Source organism: Orcinus orca, chromosome 11 (assembly GCF_937001465.1).
Source record: "Orcinus orca chromosome 11, mOrcOrc1.1, whole genome shotgun sequence".
Classification (NCBI taxonomy): Eukaryota; Metazoa; Chordata; class Mammalia; order Artiodactyla; family Delphinidae; genus Orcinus; species Orcinus orca.
In genome coordinates, this window is record NC_064569.1 from 3,698,781 (window position 1) to 3,713,057 (window position 14,277).

At 53.4% G+C, this 14,277-nt stretch overlaps 1 protein-coding gene across 2 annotated transcripts in view; it reads left to right on the forward strand.

Moving 5' to 3' along the window:
• TEAD4 (TEA domain transcription factor 4) overlaps positions 1 to 14,277 on the forward strand; it is a 68,184-nt gene that overhangs the window by 23,721 nt on the left and 30,186 nt on the right. The window contains exon 3 of one of the 2 annotated variants that reach the window (XM_049694775.1): positions 4,618 to 4,872. In XM_049694775.1, coding sequence (XP_049550732.1) covers positions 4,866 to 4,872 — 7 coding nt within the window. In that variant the 5' untranslated portion in view covers positions 4,618 to 4,865. Of the gene's footprint in view, positions 1 to 4,617; positions 4,873 to 4,981; positions 5,426 to 14,277 lie in introns of those variants that run through there. The other variant, XM_049694774.1, reaches the window with a different exon arrangement.

Sequence of the window (14,277 nt, forward strand, 5' to 3'; positions counted from 1 at the left end):
AGCCGCTCCGCGGCATGTGGGATCTTCCCAGACCGGGGCACGAACCTGTGTCCCCTGCATCGGCAGGTGGACTCTCAACCACTGCGCCACCAGGGAAGCCCCTGTTGTTATTGTTTTTATGTAGTTAGTACGGTTTGGATTCACTCATTTTTACCAGTCACCTTGCTCACTATTCTTCCATGTATGTAATATCTTTTCATACCAGTTCCTTTTTTTTTTTTTTTTTTAAAGATACCTCTTAAAGGAAACAAAACTGTTGGTTTTTTGTTTTTTTCCAGTGAGGGTCTATTACTACTAAATTCTCTCCATCTTTGTCTGAAAATGCTTTTATTTAATGTTCATTCTTTTCCTTTCTTTTCTTTTTTAAAATTAATTTATTTTTGGCTGCATTGGGTCTTCGTTGCTGTGGGCAGGCTTTCTCTAGCTGCAGCGAGGGGGGGCTACTCTTCGTTGTGGTGCTCGGGCTTCTCATTGCGGTGGCTTCTCTTGTTGCAGAGCACGGGCTCTAGGCACGCAGACTTCAGTAGTTGTGGCATGTGGACTCAGTAGTTGTGGTGCACAGGCTTTGTTGCTTAGCAGCATGTGGGATCTTCCTGGACCAGGGCTCAAACCCGCGTCCCCTGCATTGGCAGGCAGATTCTCAACCACTGCGCCACCAGGGAAGCCCTAATGTTCATTCTTGGATGATATTTAGGTTGGGTTTCTAATTCTAGGTTGACAGTTATTTTTCTCTCCATAATTTGGAGATGTTATCATGGGTTTTCCAGTTGACAAGTTCACTATCAATATATATAATCAGTATGATAATCTTTCCCTTGTAGGTAATCTGCCCCTTCACTCTGGATGCTTTTAAGATCTACTCTTTGTTTTTGGTATTCTTCAGTGTCTCTATAATATCTGTTCATTTTATTTGAATTTATCCTGGTTAGGATTTAGTATGGTTCCTGAATTGGAGGATTCATGTATTTCATTAATCCTGGAAAATTCCTTGCCATTATATTTTCAAATGTTGTTCTATTTCATTTTCTATACTCTTTCTCAAATGTTAATTGAAGGTATGTTGAACTGCCTTATTGTGTTCTTCTTGCTCTTTATCTTCATTCTTTTTAACGCGTTTATGAATAATGTCCTCAGATATATCTTCCAGGTTGTTAATTCTTTCTCTAGCTGTGTCTAATTTGCTGTTACTCTCAGTCGTTGAGTTTTTAACTTCAGTGGCTAAAATGTTTATTTCTAAATATTCTATTTGGTTCTTTTCCCAGTCTGCTTTGTGCTTTTTGATAGTGTCTAATTCTCATCTTTCCAATTCCTTAAGTCAATAATCACTTTAAATACAATTATATAATAGTCTTATCTGATTGTTCAATTATCTATAGTTCTTGGGGGATCTAATCCCATCAAATCTTGATCATGGTGGACTGTTTCCGCTTATAATTTGTAATTTTGGATTTTGAGATTCTTGAGCGAGTCTTTGGATCTCTGCAGTCTGAGTTAAGATTGTCTTCTCAGAGATTTTCAGCCTGGGATCACTATTTAGTTTTGTGAATTGGCTGGGGGTTCCTGCATAATATAAAATACAGATCTCAAATCCACTTAAAGGCAGGCCCTTGGCTACAAATTCTTAGGAAAGAAAATTCTTTTTTATACCTAGGGCTTAGGCCAAGACAGGCAATCTTCCTAGTCTATTTTGTGACTAGGCTAGCTTTTCTCTGAGGATTGAGGTATTGTTCGCAGTTCCAACCTCCCTGTGTCTCTCAGGTGTAAGGTCTCTGGGTGGCCACTAAAACCCAGTGTCTTCATGACTGAGATCAGCTTCATCCTCTGCTTCCTGGGGTTGTAGTAACAGCTCATTTGCCTATTGTTCTAGGTGTGAATTGTCTCATTTGGGGCCTCTTTACTTTCTTCTGAAGTCAGCTGTGTATTTAAAAGTGTATTTCTTATGTCTTATCGTTTCTAGATTTCTTTTACAGAGTGAGTTTTAAAAACCATCTCATCTACCGTATTGCCAGAAATTAAAGTTAGGAACTCTTTAAAGAAGTTTGTTTTGGAAGGTACAGAAAAATGTTTCAACATTCACAATAGGATCAAGACCAGAATTTCTGGTAGAGAATAAGCTAGTTTCTTCCAGATCAAGTGACCCCCTCAGACACACTTCAGGAAAAACTTATTTTAACTGGCCACAGAGAGGAAGTTGACATTTGTTATGCTAAAAGACCTGGGACCCTGGAGGGCGCAGATCCAGACCCAGCTACACTACTGATTTGCTGCATGACCTCGGGCACGTCCCTAGGCCTTTCTGGTCTCAGTGTCCCCATCCTCAAGCTGAGAGGATTCATACTTTGCATTTCAGTGGTTTTAACCTCCTTCCGACTGCATGTCTGTGCCAGCAGCCAGGACAAGCTTCTTGGAACCTCCAGCCCCTCCCAGGATGTGCTGCCCCCCACTCATCTCCTCCTTGTGCACTTGACCATGCTCACCCTCATACCCACCTATCTGTGAACAATGTGTACCTCTGACAGGCCTGGGGAAGGGAGAGAAAGTGAGGGGTGCTCTGGGGAGGTCTTATCCCAGAGGGTCCTGGAGGCAGGTGGGTGGGAGCTCGTGTTTCAACTCCTGGCCCTGGGTTTGGGCTGCTGGACCACACTGCTCCTCATGGCTAATGGGGGAGGGGGTGACATATGTGATGGGGAGGGGGTCCTCCTTTGCAGATGCGCTTGGTGGCTGGGAGAGGAGGGATGCTGGGACCTTGGGAGGGCTTTGGGAGGCAAATGGTACCCACCTGGTACTCATAATCCAAAAGCTGCCTTACGAGTACTAGTATGTACTGCTTCTTCCCAAACTCCTGAGAATCATGTCCAGAAATTCACAGCTTGGACAGTTGGAGCCAAGAGATCACTGGGTTTGTCTCATGCTAGTGACTAGAATAAGGTTGTGTTGTCACCTTCTGGAGGTACCAGCCATTCAACCTTGCCATATCCCCAACATGTGAGAATCTGCCAGGGCTAGAATCTTCCTCTGAAAAGAGCCTGAGCTGGGATGGAGTAAGAGAATGGTGACCTGAATTTTACTTTGCATGTTTCATATTTTAATTATGGTTGAAATTAAACCGTAATTTTATGGTGCAAAATTTATCATCTTAACCATTTAAAAAATAATAAAATTATTTATTTTTGGCTGCGTTGGGTCTTCGTTGCTGCGCTCAGGCTCTCTCTAGTTGCAGCGAGCGGGGGCTACTCTTTGTTGTGGTGCGTGGGCTTCTTATTGCGGTGGTTTCTCTTGTTGCAGAGCATGGGCTCTAGGCGCGTGGGCTTCAGTAGTTGTGGCGCGTGAGCTCAGTAGTTGTGGTTTGTGGTCTCTAGAGTGTAGGTTCAGTGGTTGTGGCACTCAGGTTTAGTTGCTCCACGGCATGTGGGATCTTGCCAGACCAGGGCTCGAACCTGTGTCGCCTGCATTGGCAGGCGGATTCTTAACCACTGTGCCACCAGGGAAGCCCCATCTTAACCATTTTAAAGTGTATAGTTCAGTAATGTTAAAAGTATATTCACAAGTGGATATATGTATATGTATAACTAATCACATTGCTATACACCTGAAACTAACACAACATTGTAAATCAACTATACTTCCATAAAAATTAAAATAAAACATAAAAAGTCAACTTAAAACAGAAAAAAAAAAAAGTATATTCACGTTGCTGTGCAACACATCTCCGGAACTTTTTCATCTTGCAAAACCGAAACCCTATACCCCTTAAACAGCAACTCCCCACCTCCTCCTCCCCCAGCCCGGGGTAACCACCATTCTACTTTCTGCCTCTATGACTTTGAGTACCCTAAGGATGTCATATAAGTGGAATCACACAGTATTTGTCTTTTGTGACTGGCTTATGTCACTTAGGATAATGTCCTCAAAGTCCATCCATGTTATAACGTGTCCAACCATGTTATTCAACCTTCCTTTTTAAGGTTGAGTAATACTCCACTGTATATAGATACTGCATTTGGTTTATGCTTTCATTCATCCGTGGACACTTGGGTTGCTTCTGTCTCTTGGCTATTGTGAATAGTGCTGCTGTGAACATGGGTGTATAAATAATCTCTTTGAGACCCTGCTTTTGGTTCTTCTGGGTGTATACCCAGAAGTGGAATTGCTGGATCATATGGTAGCTCTTATTTGGATGTTTTTGAGGGACCTCCATACTGTTTTCCCTAGTGGTTGCCCCATTTTCTGTTCCCACCAACGGTGCACAGTATTTTGCATCCCTTTGCCCCTTTTTGACTTAATGTAGAGCATCCCTGGCTCTTGGTCCTCGTCTCCAACTTCTCAGCTGCATCTGGGTTCTTAGAGCCATGATCAGAGGGAGCCTGGTCACTGAGCTCCTTTGACAGGGTGGGAAGCTGAGGTCTATGGATGGGAGATAACCTGCCCTTGACACCCCAAATCTTCCACCTCACTCTTCGTTCCCTGGGATCCCCGGCCTTTCCCTTTGAGGTCCTGTGCCCTGATCATCAGGAAAGGAGGAGCACCTGGTTTGGGGGTGGTGCTCCCTGGGTTCCCCCCCGCCCCGACCCTGGTCCACACATTCACCCACCAATGCCGTGGTTTCTGCCCAAACAGGTCCAACGGGCGCTCCTCCAAGCGGAGCCTTGGAGGGCACGGCCGGCACCATTACCTCCAACGAGTGGAGCTCTCCCAACTCCCCCGAGGGGAGCAACGTCTCTGGGGGCAGCCAGGCCTTGGACAAGCCCATCGACAATGACGCGGAGGGCGTGTGGAGCCCCGACATCGAGCAGAGCTTCCAGGAGGCCCTGGCCATCTACCCGCCCTGCGGTCGGCGCAAGATCATCCTCTCAGACGAAGGCAAGATGTATGGTAAGGAGGCGTCGGGCCTGGCCAGCAGCGCCCCCCAGCTCACGGTCCAGGCCTGGCAACAGCCTCAGCGCAGCAACCACGCTCCTGCCAAGTGACGGAGCGGGGTGACTTCTTGGGGCTCCTCACAGGTGGACGCTGCTTTACTCTGTCCTGGGCTCCCAAGGGATGGGAGGGCCTCGGAGGAGACGCCTTTGGGTGGATGTGGAGGATGGTGAGAATGTGGTACTGGAAGACTGGTAGAACATCCCCCCGGGGCAGGCTGGGTAAGTCCCTCCAGCCATCCCCCAGGCAAATGCCTCATCTCCTCATCTTCTCCCAGCTTCCCACCTTGGCTGTGTAGGCGGTTAGGAAGGCTGTCCTGGCTCACTCCCTCCCTCCCTTCCCCATGCAGGAGCCTACTGTGTGTCAGGCAGGGTGGGGCAGATCTAGACCCTGCTCACAGCTCGGTGAGGGTGAGCACACACGTAACTGTACACAAGGCAGACAGGCGTGTCCCCGGAGAGGCTGAGGACCCTTCCCTCAGGGACGGTCCTCTCCAGCCGAGAGCCATCAGGTAAGGCGAAGTCTTCCTGAGCCGCTGAGGATGGGAACATACAGAGACACAATGTCCAGCAGCCCCGTGGGAAGGACTGAGCGGTCTGCCCGGGGCTGTGTTGACTTTTGGATGGAAGAGAGGGTATCTGGGGGAGCAAAACGAACACTGAACGGCTGTTGAGAGGCTCAGGTCAGCCCCCGTTGACACTGGAAAGCCCGCCAGGACCCTCAGCTTGAAACGTGGGTCTTGGGCAGCTGAGGGGGTCTCTGACTGGCTGAAGCCCCTGACAGCAGAGGGTCTCGCCCTGCCCCCCCATGAGATGGCTCCAGGCCAGGCGACCACCCGTTCACGGGTGCCCCTCCCCCAGCGCAGATGCTTTGTCAGCTGTGTGGGGGGCCCATGGGGGTTGACCCAGCTCATCTCCGAGGGCTGCTGTAAGAATTGCCACAAATTTAAGGGGTGCCTTGCACAACAGAAATGTATCCTCGGGGGTCAGGAGGCCAGAAGTCTGAACTCAGGGGGTCCCCGGGGTTGGTTCCTCGTGGAGGATCCGTTCCGTGCCTGCGTCCTGGCTAAGGTGGCGGATGGCAGCCCTTGGTGTCCCTGGCTCGTACTGTGTCACCCCCACCTCCGACCCTGTTGTCGCGTGGCCATCCTCTCTGTGTCTGTGTCCTCCTCTCGCACGACACCTGTGCGAGGCCACCAGTCATTGGATTCAGGGCCCACCTTAATCCAGCATGACCTCATCTTAACTCATGACGTCTGTGAAGACCCTGTTTCCAGATAAGGCCACGTTGTGACGTTCTGGGTGGACGTGAATGTTGGGGGGACAGCAGCACAGTTCAATGGACCAAACTCAAATCTGCTTGGTTACTGGTCTGGGGAGTTGGTGGAGCTGCACAGCCCCACCCACTTCATCCTTTACCTACACCTTCCCTGCAGGGCCAAGGGATTCCTTCTCTCCTGCTTGTTGGGGAAGCAGGGTCCTCTCGAGCTAGACCCTGGGTCTGCTCCTTGGTCAGCAGTTAAAGCTCTCATCCTTCCTTACCAGCCCCTCTGCTGGGGCTCTGCTGGGGCCCCACTTCTGTGGGCCTCCACGCCCCGGCTCGGGCCCCCAGGCCTCGCTGCTTAACTACTTCCTGCTCTAATGCTTGTTTCTTACTTTTGCTCCCTACGGAAGCTTCGTGGAGGAGAGAGCGGCCGTGTACGGAGCACCTGTGTGTCCGGGGTGGGGCTGCTGATGGAGCTGGGCGGGCGGGGGCTCTGGTATCCTGGGCTCTTCCCGCCGCTTTGGTGGGGAGTGGGGTGCGTGCTGGTCAGGAGCTGAGGTGTGAGGGGGAGGGGTGTGTAGGGCGGGTCCCGGGTGTGGCTGGAGAGCTGTCCTGTCCCTGGGTGGCGCGGTGATCAGTGGCCAGGCGCCTCTCAGGGTTCCTCTTCCTGCTTTAAGGGGACAGATGGTCTGGCAAACACAGGTGGGCAAGAGGCGCTCAGCATAGGGAGAAAGCCGAGGGTGCTGCCGTGTGGGGAAGGCGCCAGGAGGCGCTGACCGTGGAGAGCCAGCAGACAGTGTTTGAGTGACGCCGTGGGCCAGCTGTTTCTTTGTGTGTGGTGGTAACCATTTTTCAGTGTACGGTTCAGTGGCATTAAGTACATTCACGTTGTTGTGAGACCATCGTCACCATCCGTTTCTAGAATCTTCTCACCCTCCCGAGCTGACACTCCGTCCCCATTACCCCTCACTCCCCCTCCCCCAGCCCCTGGTGCCCACCATCCACCTTCTGTCTCTATGGCTGTGACTCCTCTACGGGCCTCACGTAAGTGGAGCCGCTCAGTGTTTGTCCTTCTGTGTCCAGCTTGTCTCACTGGGCATCCCGTCCTCAAGCTTCCTCCGTGTCGTAGCAGGTGTCAGAAGTCCTTCCTTTTTTTTTTTGGTTTTGTTTTTTGCGGTACGCGGGCCTCTCACTGCCGTGGCGTCTCCCGCTGCGGAGCACAGGCTCCGGACGCGCAGGCTCAGCGGCCATGGCTCACGGGCCCAGCCGCTCCGCAGCATGTGGGATCTTCCCGGACCGGGGCACGAACCCGTGTCCCCTGCATCGGCAGGCGGACTCCCAACCACTGCGCCACCAGGGAAGCCCAGAAGTCCTTCCTTTTGAAGACTGAGTCACATTCCGTCGTATGATGGACGCCATGGTGTTCATCGGTTCACCCAGTTGATGGACATCTGGGTGGCTTTGCTTGTTTCAGTCGTTAAGGGTGGATATTTCTATCCGTATTCACATAGGAAGGTATAGGGGTTAAGAGACTTGATCTTGGGGCCCCTGGCGATTGTGACTGAAGCAGGGTTTGGGACAGGCAAGGCTGTGCACTTCCAGCAGGCCTTGGGGTGGAACTGTGTGTGGCAGGAGGGGAGCCGTTGAGTGAGGGAAGCAAGATGAAAACAGTGTTTGGCAAACTGTCCTGGCCTTGCCAGCGTCCTTTGCGGCTCTCCTTCCCTGTGCTGAGAGACGGGGGAGGGGCCGAGGCCAGGAGCCTCTTAGTGACGGGGGAGGGGTGACAGCCTGTGCAGATGCAGAGAGAGACGCTCAGAGAAGCCAAGAGCTTCTCCCAGAGTCGCTCAGGTAGTAAGTGGGAGTGGGGGCCGGGTGGGGCAGTGGTCAGCGCTCCCCATTACCCCGAGTGGCCCTGGTGAGCTCTGCGAAGCCAGCCTGCCTCCTGCTTGGCCCCAGCTCAGGTGGGTCAGGCTCTGGACAGGGGGACCAGGAGGCGCCCCGCGGAGTCTGGCGACCGACCCAGCCCCCATGGCACCTGTCCTCTGTGAGTACACGTCCCGCTGGGGTCCAGACGCTGGCTTAGCCCCGTCTCGTCTTACCGGCTCAGGGGCAGAGCCAAGGCAGGGCCTTGCCGGAGTGGACGGGGGCTCGGCGGAGCGGAGCAGCCCTGCTGGGGGGTATATATAGCTCTGAGCTCAGCCCGGGTGTGGGACGGGCGGGGGAGGGGCGGTCGAGGGACCAGCCGCCAAGCTGGCTCAGACTTGGTCTCCCTCAGGCTGCTTGCCACCGCTGCTTCTCTCGGGGACCCACCCTTGCCATCCTCTGTGCCCCGAGAGCCCTGGTCCTTACCCTCCCCTGCGCCCCACATCCAGAGGCCTCAGCTGGTCTCCAGGTGGGCAGCTGGCCTCAGGCAGGAAGAGCAAACTGCCCAGAGGAGGATTTGAGCCCCGGAGTCTCTGAGGACAAGGGGTCAGTCCTGCCCCCAGCTCGGCCCCCACACACCCAGAGCAGGGTCACCCACCAGGGCCAAGCAGACATGCAGGTGACACGCAGGCGCAGGACAGATCCGCACTGAGCCTCCCCGCCCGTGGACCGGCTCCCGGGCCAAGGCTGCCCCTTCCCCGGCTCATGGCAGCCTTCGGTTTTGCCCCGTCACAGTGTGACCCTCGCCCTGGCACTGCCGGTCTCTCTGACCTCGTCGCCCAGCCTGGCTCTGCCCCCCGGCAGGTGGCGGGAGGTGAGCGTGGCTCCCGGCTGGCCCGGGCGGCCTGGCTCCCCCTCCGGCTGCCGCGGCCCGGGGCCGGCTCTGTCTTGCTCTGGGCGTTCCTCCCCTCTGCCCGCCAGGGCCCTGGCTCTCCTGGAGGTTGCTCTGAATCTCCTAAGTCTCTGCCCTCTCCTTTCTCCCTTGTCTCCCTGGCGCCTCGTTTCCTGTTAGCCGCTGGGCGGTTCTCATCGAGGGCTGGGGCCGTGGTCTCTGCTCTCTGTGGTTGAAGGAGAGACAGGAGGAACATCTTTGGAAAGTAAACTGAGGGCCCTTAAGTTGTATGTAGCCAGTCAGCGGAGGGCTGGCTTATCTTGGAAGTTTTCTGGGAGGAAGTGGAGCTTGGCCAGGCAGAGGAAGGCGGGGGGTAGTGAGCCTTGGTCCAGAGGCGGGGCTCTGCCTGCTGGGTTTGGGGGTCCCCGTGGGGATCTGGGCAAATGTTGTGATAAGGGACCATCAGAGGTGAGTCACTAGCTAACGAGAGGCTGAGCAGGGGCTGGACCAGGTCGGGCTTTGGTCACTGAGGCGATGGGACAGGTCACGGAGCCTCATCCGAGCTTCTGCTGCCCCTTCCTCACCGTGGTCCTCGGCCCTCCGCTGCCCTGTGCTTCGTGTCCCTCTCTTCTGGCCTGGAGCCCTGGTGTCCTGCTTCTGGAGGCCTGACGATGGGCGCCTCTATTCATATCTACTCTGTCCAGTGGCCAGTTGGGCAGGTTGTTTACCTCTTCTCAGCTTCAATGTCCCCATTTGAAAAATGGGGATAATAATAATACTACCTTTTGCGGGGTTTTGGTTTTATTTATTTATTACTTATATATATATATATTTTTTTAAAATAAATAAATTTATTTATTTATTTATTTTTGACTGTGTTGGGTCTTTGTTGCTGTGCACGGGCTTCCTCTAGTTGCGGTGAGCGGGGGCTACTCTTCATTGAAGTGTGCGGGCTTCTCATTGCAGTGACTCCTCTTCTCGTGGAGCACGGGCTCTAGGCACATGGGCTTCAGTAGTTGTGGCGTGTGGGCTCGGTAGTTGTGGTTCGCGGGCTCTAAAGCGCAGGCTCAGTAGTTGTGGCACACTGGCTTCGTTGCTCCGCAGCATATGGGATCTTCCTGGACCAGGGCTCGAACCCGTGTCCCCCTGCATTGGCAGGCAGATTCTTAACCACTGCGCCAGCAGGGAAGCCCAACTTATATATTTTGTGGGAAAATATGAAGAACTTAAAATGCACCATATGACCCTTTGTAAGTGCACAGCTCAGCGGCATTAAGTACACTTACACTGTTGTGCAGCCGTCACCACCGTCATCTCCAGAACTTTTTCATTCTTCCCAACAGAAACTGTACCCATTAAACAATAACTCCCCGTTCCCCCTTCCCCGCAGGCCCTGGTAGCCTCTGATCTACTTTCTGTTCTGGGTACATCACAGGAGTGGAATCATATAGTACTTGCCCTTCTGCGTCTAGATTATTTCTCTTGGGACAATGTCTTCAAGGCTCATCCATGTTGTAGCCTCTGTCAGAACTTCATTCTTCTTTTCAATCGCTGAACGATATTCCATTGTGTGGCTGGACCACGTTTTGTTGATCCATTTATCTATTGATGTATATGTGGGTGTTTCCATCTTTTGGCTGTTGTGAATGACGCTGCTGTGAACCTGGGTATACGAATATCTCTTTGAGGCCCTGCTTTCAGTTGTTTGGGGTATATACCTAGAGGTGGAATTGCTGGATCATATGGTGATTCTGTTTAACTTTTTGAGGAACTACCAGACTACCTCCCACAAGTGGCTGCACCATTTTACATTCTGCGAGCAACGTACAAGTGTTCTAATTTCTTTACATCCTCACCAACGCTTGTTATTTATTTTTTTCAGTAGACATTCTAGCGGGTGTGAGGTGGTATCTCATGGTTTGATTTGCATTTCCCTAAGGTTAGTGATGTCGAGCATCTTTTCATGTACTAATTGAAAGAAGACACCATCTTTAGTGTAGCTGCTGGGACAGCGGTACCAGTGAACAGCGTGGGGCTGCAGAGCTGGAGGGGACCTCTTCCTGCCCTTAAGGAGTTCAAATGACTTGAGCCCAGGGAGGCACAGACCCTGTGCACCAGGGCTGGAGGCGGGAGTGGCCTTGAAGATGGCGTAGGATTTCACCAGAAGCCTCAGAGCCCTCCAGGGACAATGGTGGTAACAGCTCGGGTGTCAGGCCTGAAAAGTTTCTTCTCCACAAATAGCCTTCTCCTCCAGCTGCAGGTGTTTATAGCTTCAGTTGATCCCTAGCCAGGGCGCCCCCAGGCCAGGCCGTGGGCATTGGCGGGGGCTGGCCTCCTCCCCAGCCCTGCCTGCAGGGGTGAGATGTCAGCTGCTGTAAAGGCACCCTGTGAGGCCTCTGCTGAAGCGAAGATCTGTCTACCTGCGGGAAGCTCACGCCCTTTTCAACTTTGAAAACTAATAGCTTTAGTTCTAATAGGACCTTATCAACAATGTTAGCAAAACAACTGTCTCTGATGACCCTTCTTAAAGGGCATAAACCCTGAATATGTTTACGGCCCTGGGGTAGGGCTGGTACAGGGAGGAAATGAGACACAGAAGAGGCCTGTCCCAGACAGGATTTAGCAGATGGGGTTTTCGTGCTCCTGTGTGACTGAGGAAGAAAGAGCCTGGGGTGGCTGGCAGGACACGTGTGACCCTGGGTGTGGGGTTTGGAGAAGGGTGGTCGTCACTCTGTGTGGACCCTGCATTGGGAGTGCCCCGCCTTCAGCCCATGGTGGGTGGGGCTGTGGGTGTGAGCTGGGGACTTTGGACACATGTCCTCTGACAGATGGGCCACAGTCTGGTGGGGTGTCCTTTCCAGTCCCACCCAGGCCCTCTCTGGGGTTGGCCAAGGCCACCTGCCACACTGCAATGCCCAGCTGGCCTCCACGTGGTCCAGGTTGGCCTCCTGCCCCGGTCCGGGATCTCAACCTCCAGAGGGTGGGAGGCCCGGGGTTACGCAGCTGGTGGCAGAGCTGGAACGAGGATGCAGCTCTTGCCTTCCCACCAGCTCACCTGGATTTTCTACTCGTTTCCTCCTGCTGTTGCTCTTTTTCTTTTTGGCCACGCCGTGTGGCTTGCGGGATCTCCATTCCCTGATCAGGGATTGAACCTGGGCCATGGCAGTGAAAGCCCGGAATCCTAACCACTGGGCCACCAGGGAGCTCCCCTGCCATTGCTCTTTGCTGCCTTCACTGTGGCTTTACGGCTCTGCACACTCCTTACATCTCTCTGCTTCTCCCCCAGCTCTGGGAGCCTCCTGGCGTCTCAGTCATCCAGGGCACTTTGGCTCCTATGGCTCTGAGTACCGCTGTCCAGGAGAGAGTGAAAACACATGGGCATTGGGACTTCCCTGGCGGTCCAGTGAGTAAGACTCCGCGCTCCCAATGCAGGGGGCCTGGGTTCGATCCCTGGTCGGGGAACTAGATCCCGCATGCATGCTACAACTAAGACCTGGTGCAGCCTAAATAAATAAATAGATAGATAGATAGATAGATAGATGCAGCCTAAATAAATAAATAGATAGACAGACAGATAGATAGATAGATAAATTAAAAAAATATTAAAACAAAAACAGGTGGACCGGCTCTTGGTCCAAATAGTTGGCTCTCCCTGCAGGACCTGGGCCAGGGCCAGGTCAGGGCCAGGAGCAGTGAGACATCACTAAGGACTTACTTCACGCAGAGACCCAGGGAATCGGCCAGGGGTGGGAGGGGTGTGGATGGTCCAGAGAGGCAGAGCAGAATGGTCTCTGGCAGAAGAAACTCCCAGCCCAGCCAGGGGAGACATCCGTGGGGAAAAAGCAGCCATTGTGAAGCCCTGGGTGTGGCCTTAGAAACGGATGTTCCTGTGGCCTTGGGACAGTAATAAACCATGTGACTTTGAATAAATCACTTTCCCTCTCTGGGCCTTAGTTTCTTCTCGCTTAGGCTACCTAGGACCCCTGGTGCCCCCGGTCCATCCCCTCCATCCTGTGTTAAAGAGAAGTTAGGAGATAGACTCTAGGACCACGCTGCGGATAGACTGAAGATGAGAGCAGCTGCACGAGCTGTTGTGAGGACGAACGTGTGCACACACGTAAAGCCTACTGTGTTCACTCTGTGTTTGTACGGGTGCCTGTACGTGCTCCACAGACGGTCATTATTGTTACTGTTATCACGAGAGTGAAAGAAACTGCAGCAGTTCCCTGTGTCTGTATAAGGCCTGGATTAGAGGCCAGCTGGTTTGCAGGCAGTTGAATGGCCGGGTCGACCTCAGGGGGCAGGAAGGGAGCTGTTTGCCCCCCTTGGCTGCAGACACGCAGAGAAACCCAGGGCTCCATTCCCACCCAGGGGATCCTCCACTGCTGAGCAGCAGGCCGGGCCTGGCTGGAATACGGTCCGAGGGGCCTGCAAGGGAGAGGAGGAGGCCTCTCCCGAGAGGAGAGAAGCACAACTTCCAACGTACAAAGACAGCCGAGCCAGGCTGGGACCCTGGGTCTGGCTCCTGTGACCCCACTGCTGGCCTCGTGCCTAGGGCCCGGGCCGTGCCTAGGGCCTGTCTGTAGGCAGAGCTCCTGGACCCTGTGGCAGAGGCAGAGGTGGTGCCGGGGCTGGGCGGGGGCTCCGTCCTCATGACATGGGGGTCGTCTGTGACATGTGGAGTAAGGGTCTCAGCCGGGGCTGGGCGGGGGCCTCCCAGCTGCTGTTTAATGGGTGCTACAGAGGACACGCCACCGCGTCCAGCCAGGAGGCCCGCCCGGACTGGGAGTGGACTTCCTGCGGACCGATCACCTTCTCCGCCAGGCCCTGTGCCACTTCCAAGTGGCTGGGCCAGGACTCAGACCCGGGTGTTAGCCCTAGGTCTGCCGGTGGCCCATCCGAGTGGGATTTTCTGGGCTCAGTTTCTCCACCTGCCTGCCCTTCTGTGGGGGAGGTCGGATTTCCTGTGACGTCAGTGAGGCTCACACTTCGGGGCCCCTCACCTGCGTGGGCCCCTTCCAGGCGCCTAAACTTTTTCTTTTATATTTTTTTAAACTCTTATTTATTTATTCAGCTGCACCACATGCCTTGTGGGATCTTAGTTCCCTGACCAGGGCTCGAACCCAGGCCCTAGTAGTGAAAGCGCTGAGTCCTAACCACTGGACTGCCAGGGAATTCCCAAAACTGTTTGTTTATTTATTTTTAATTAATTAATTTATTTTTGGCAGTGTTGGGTCTTCGTTTCTGTGCGAGGGCTTTCTCTAGTTGTGAGGAGTGGGGGCAAGTCATCGTTGTGGTGCACAGGCTTCTCATTGCAGTGGTTTCTCTTGTTGCGGAGCACGGGC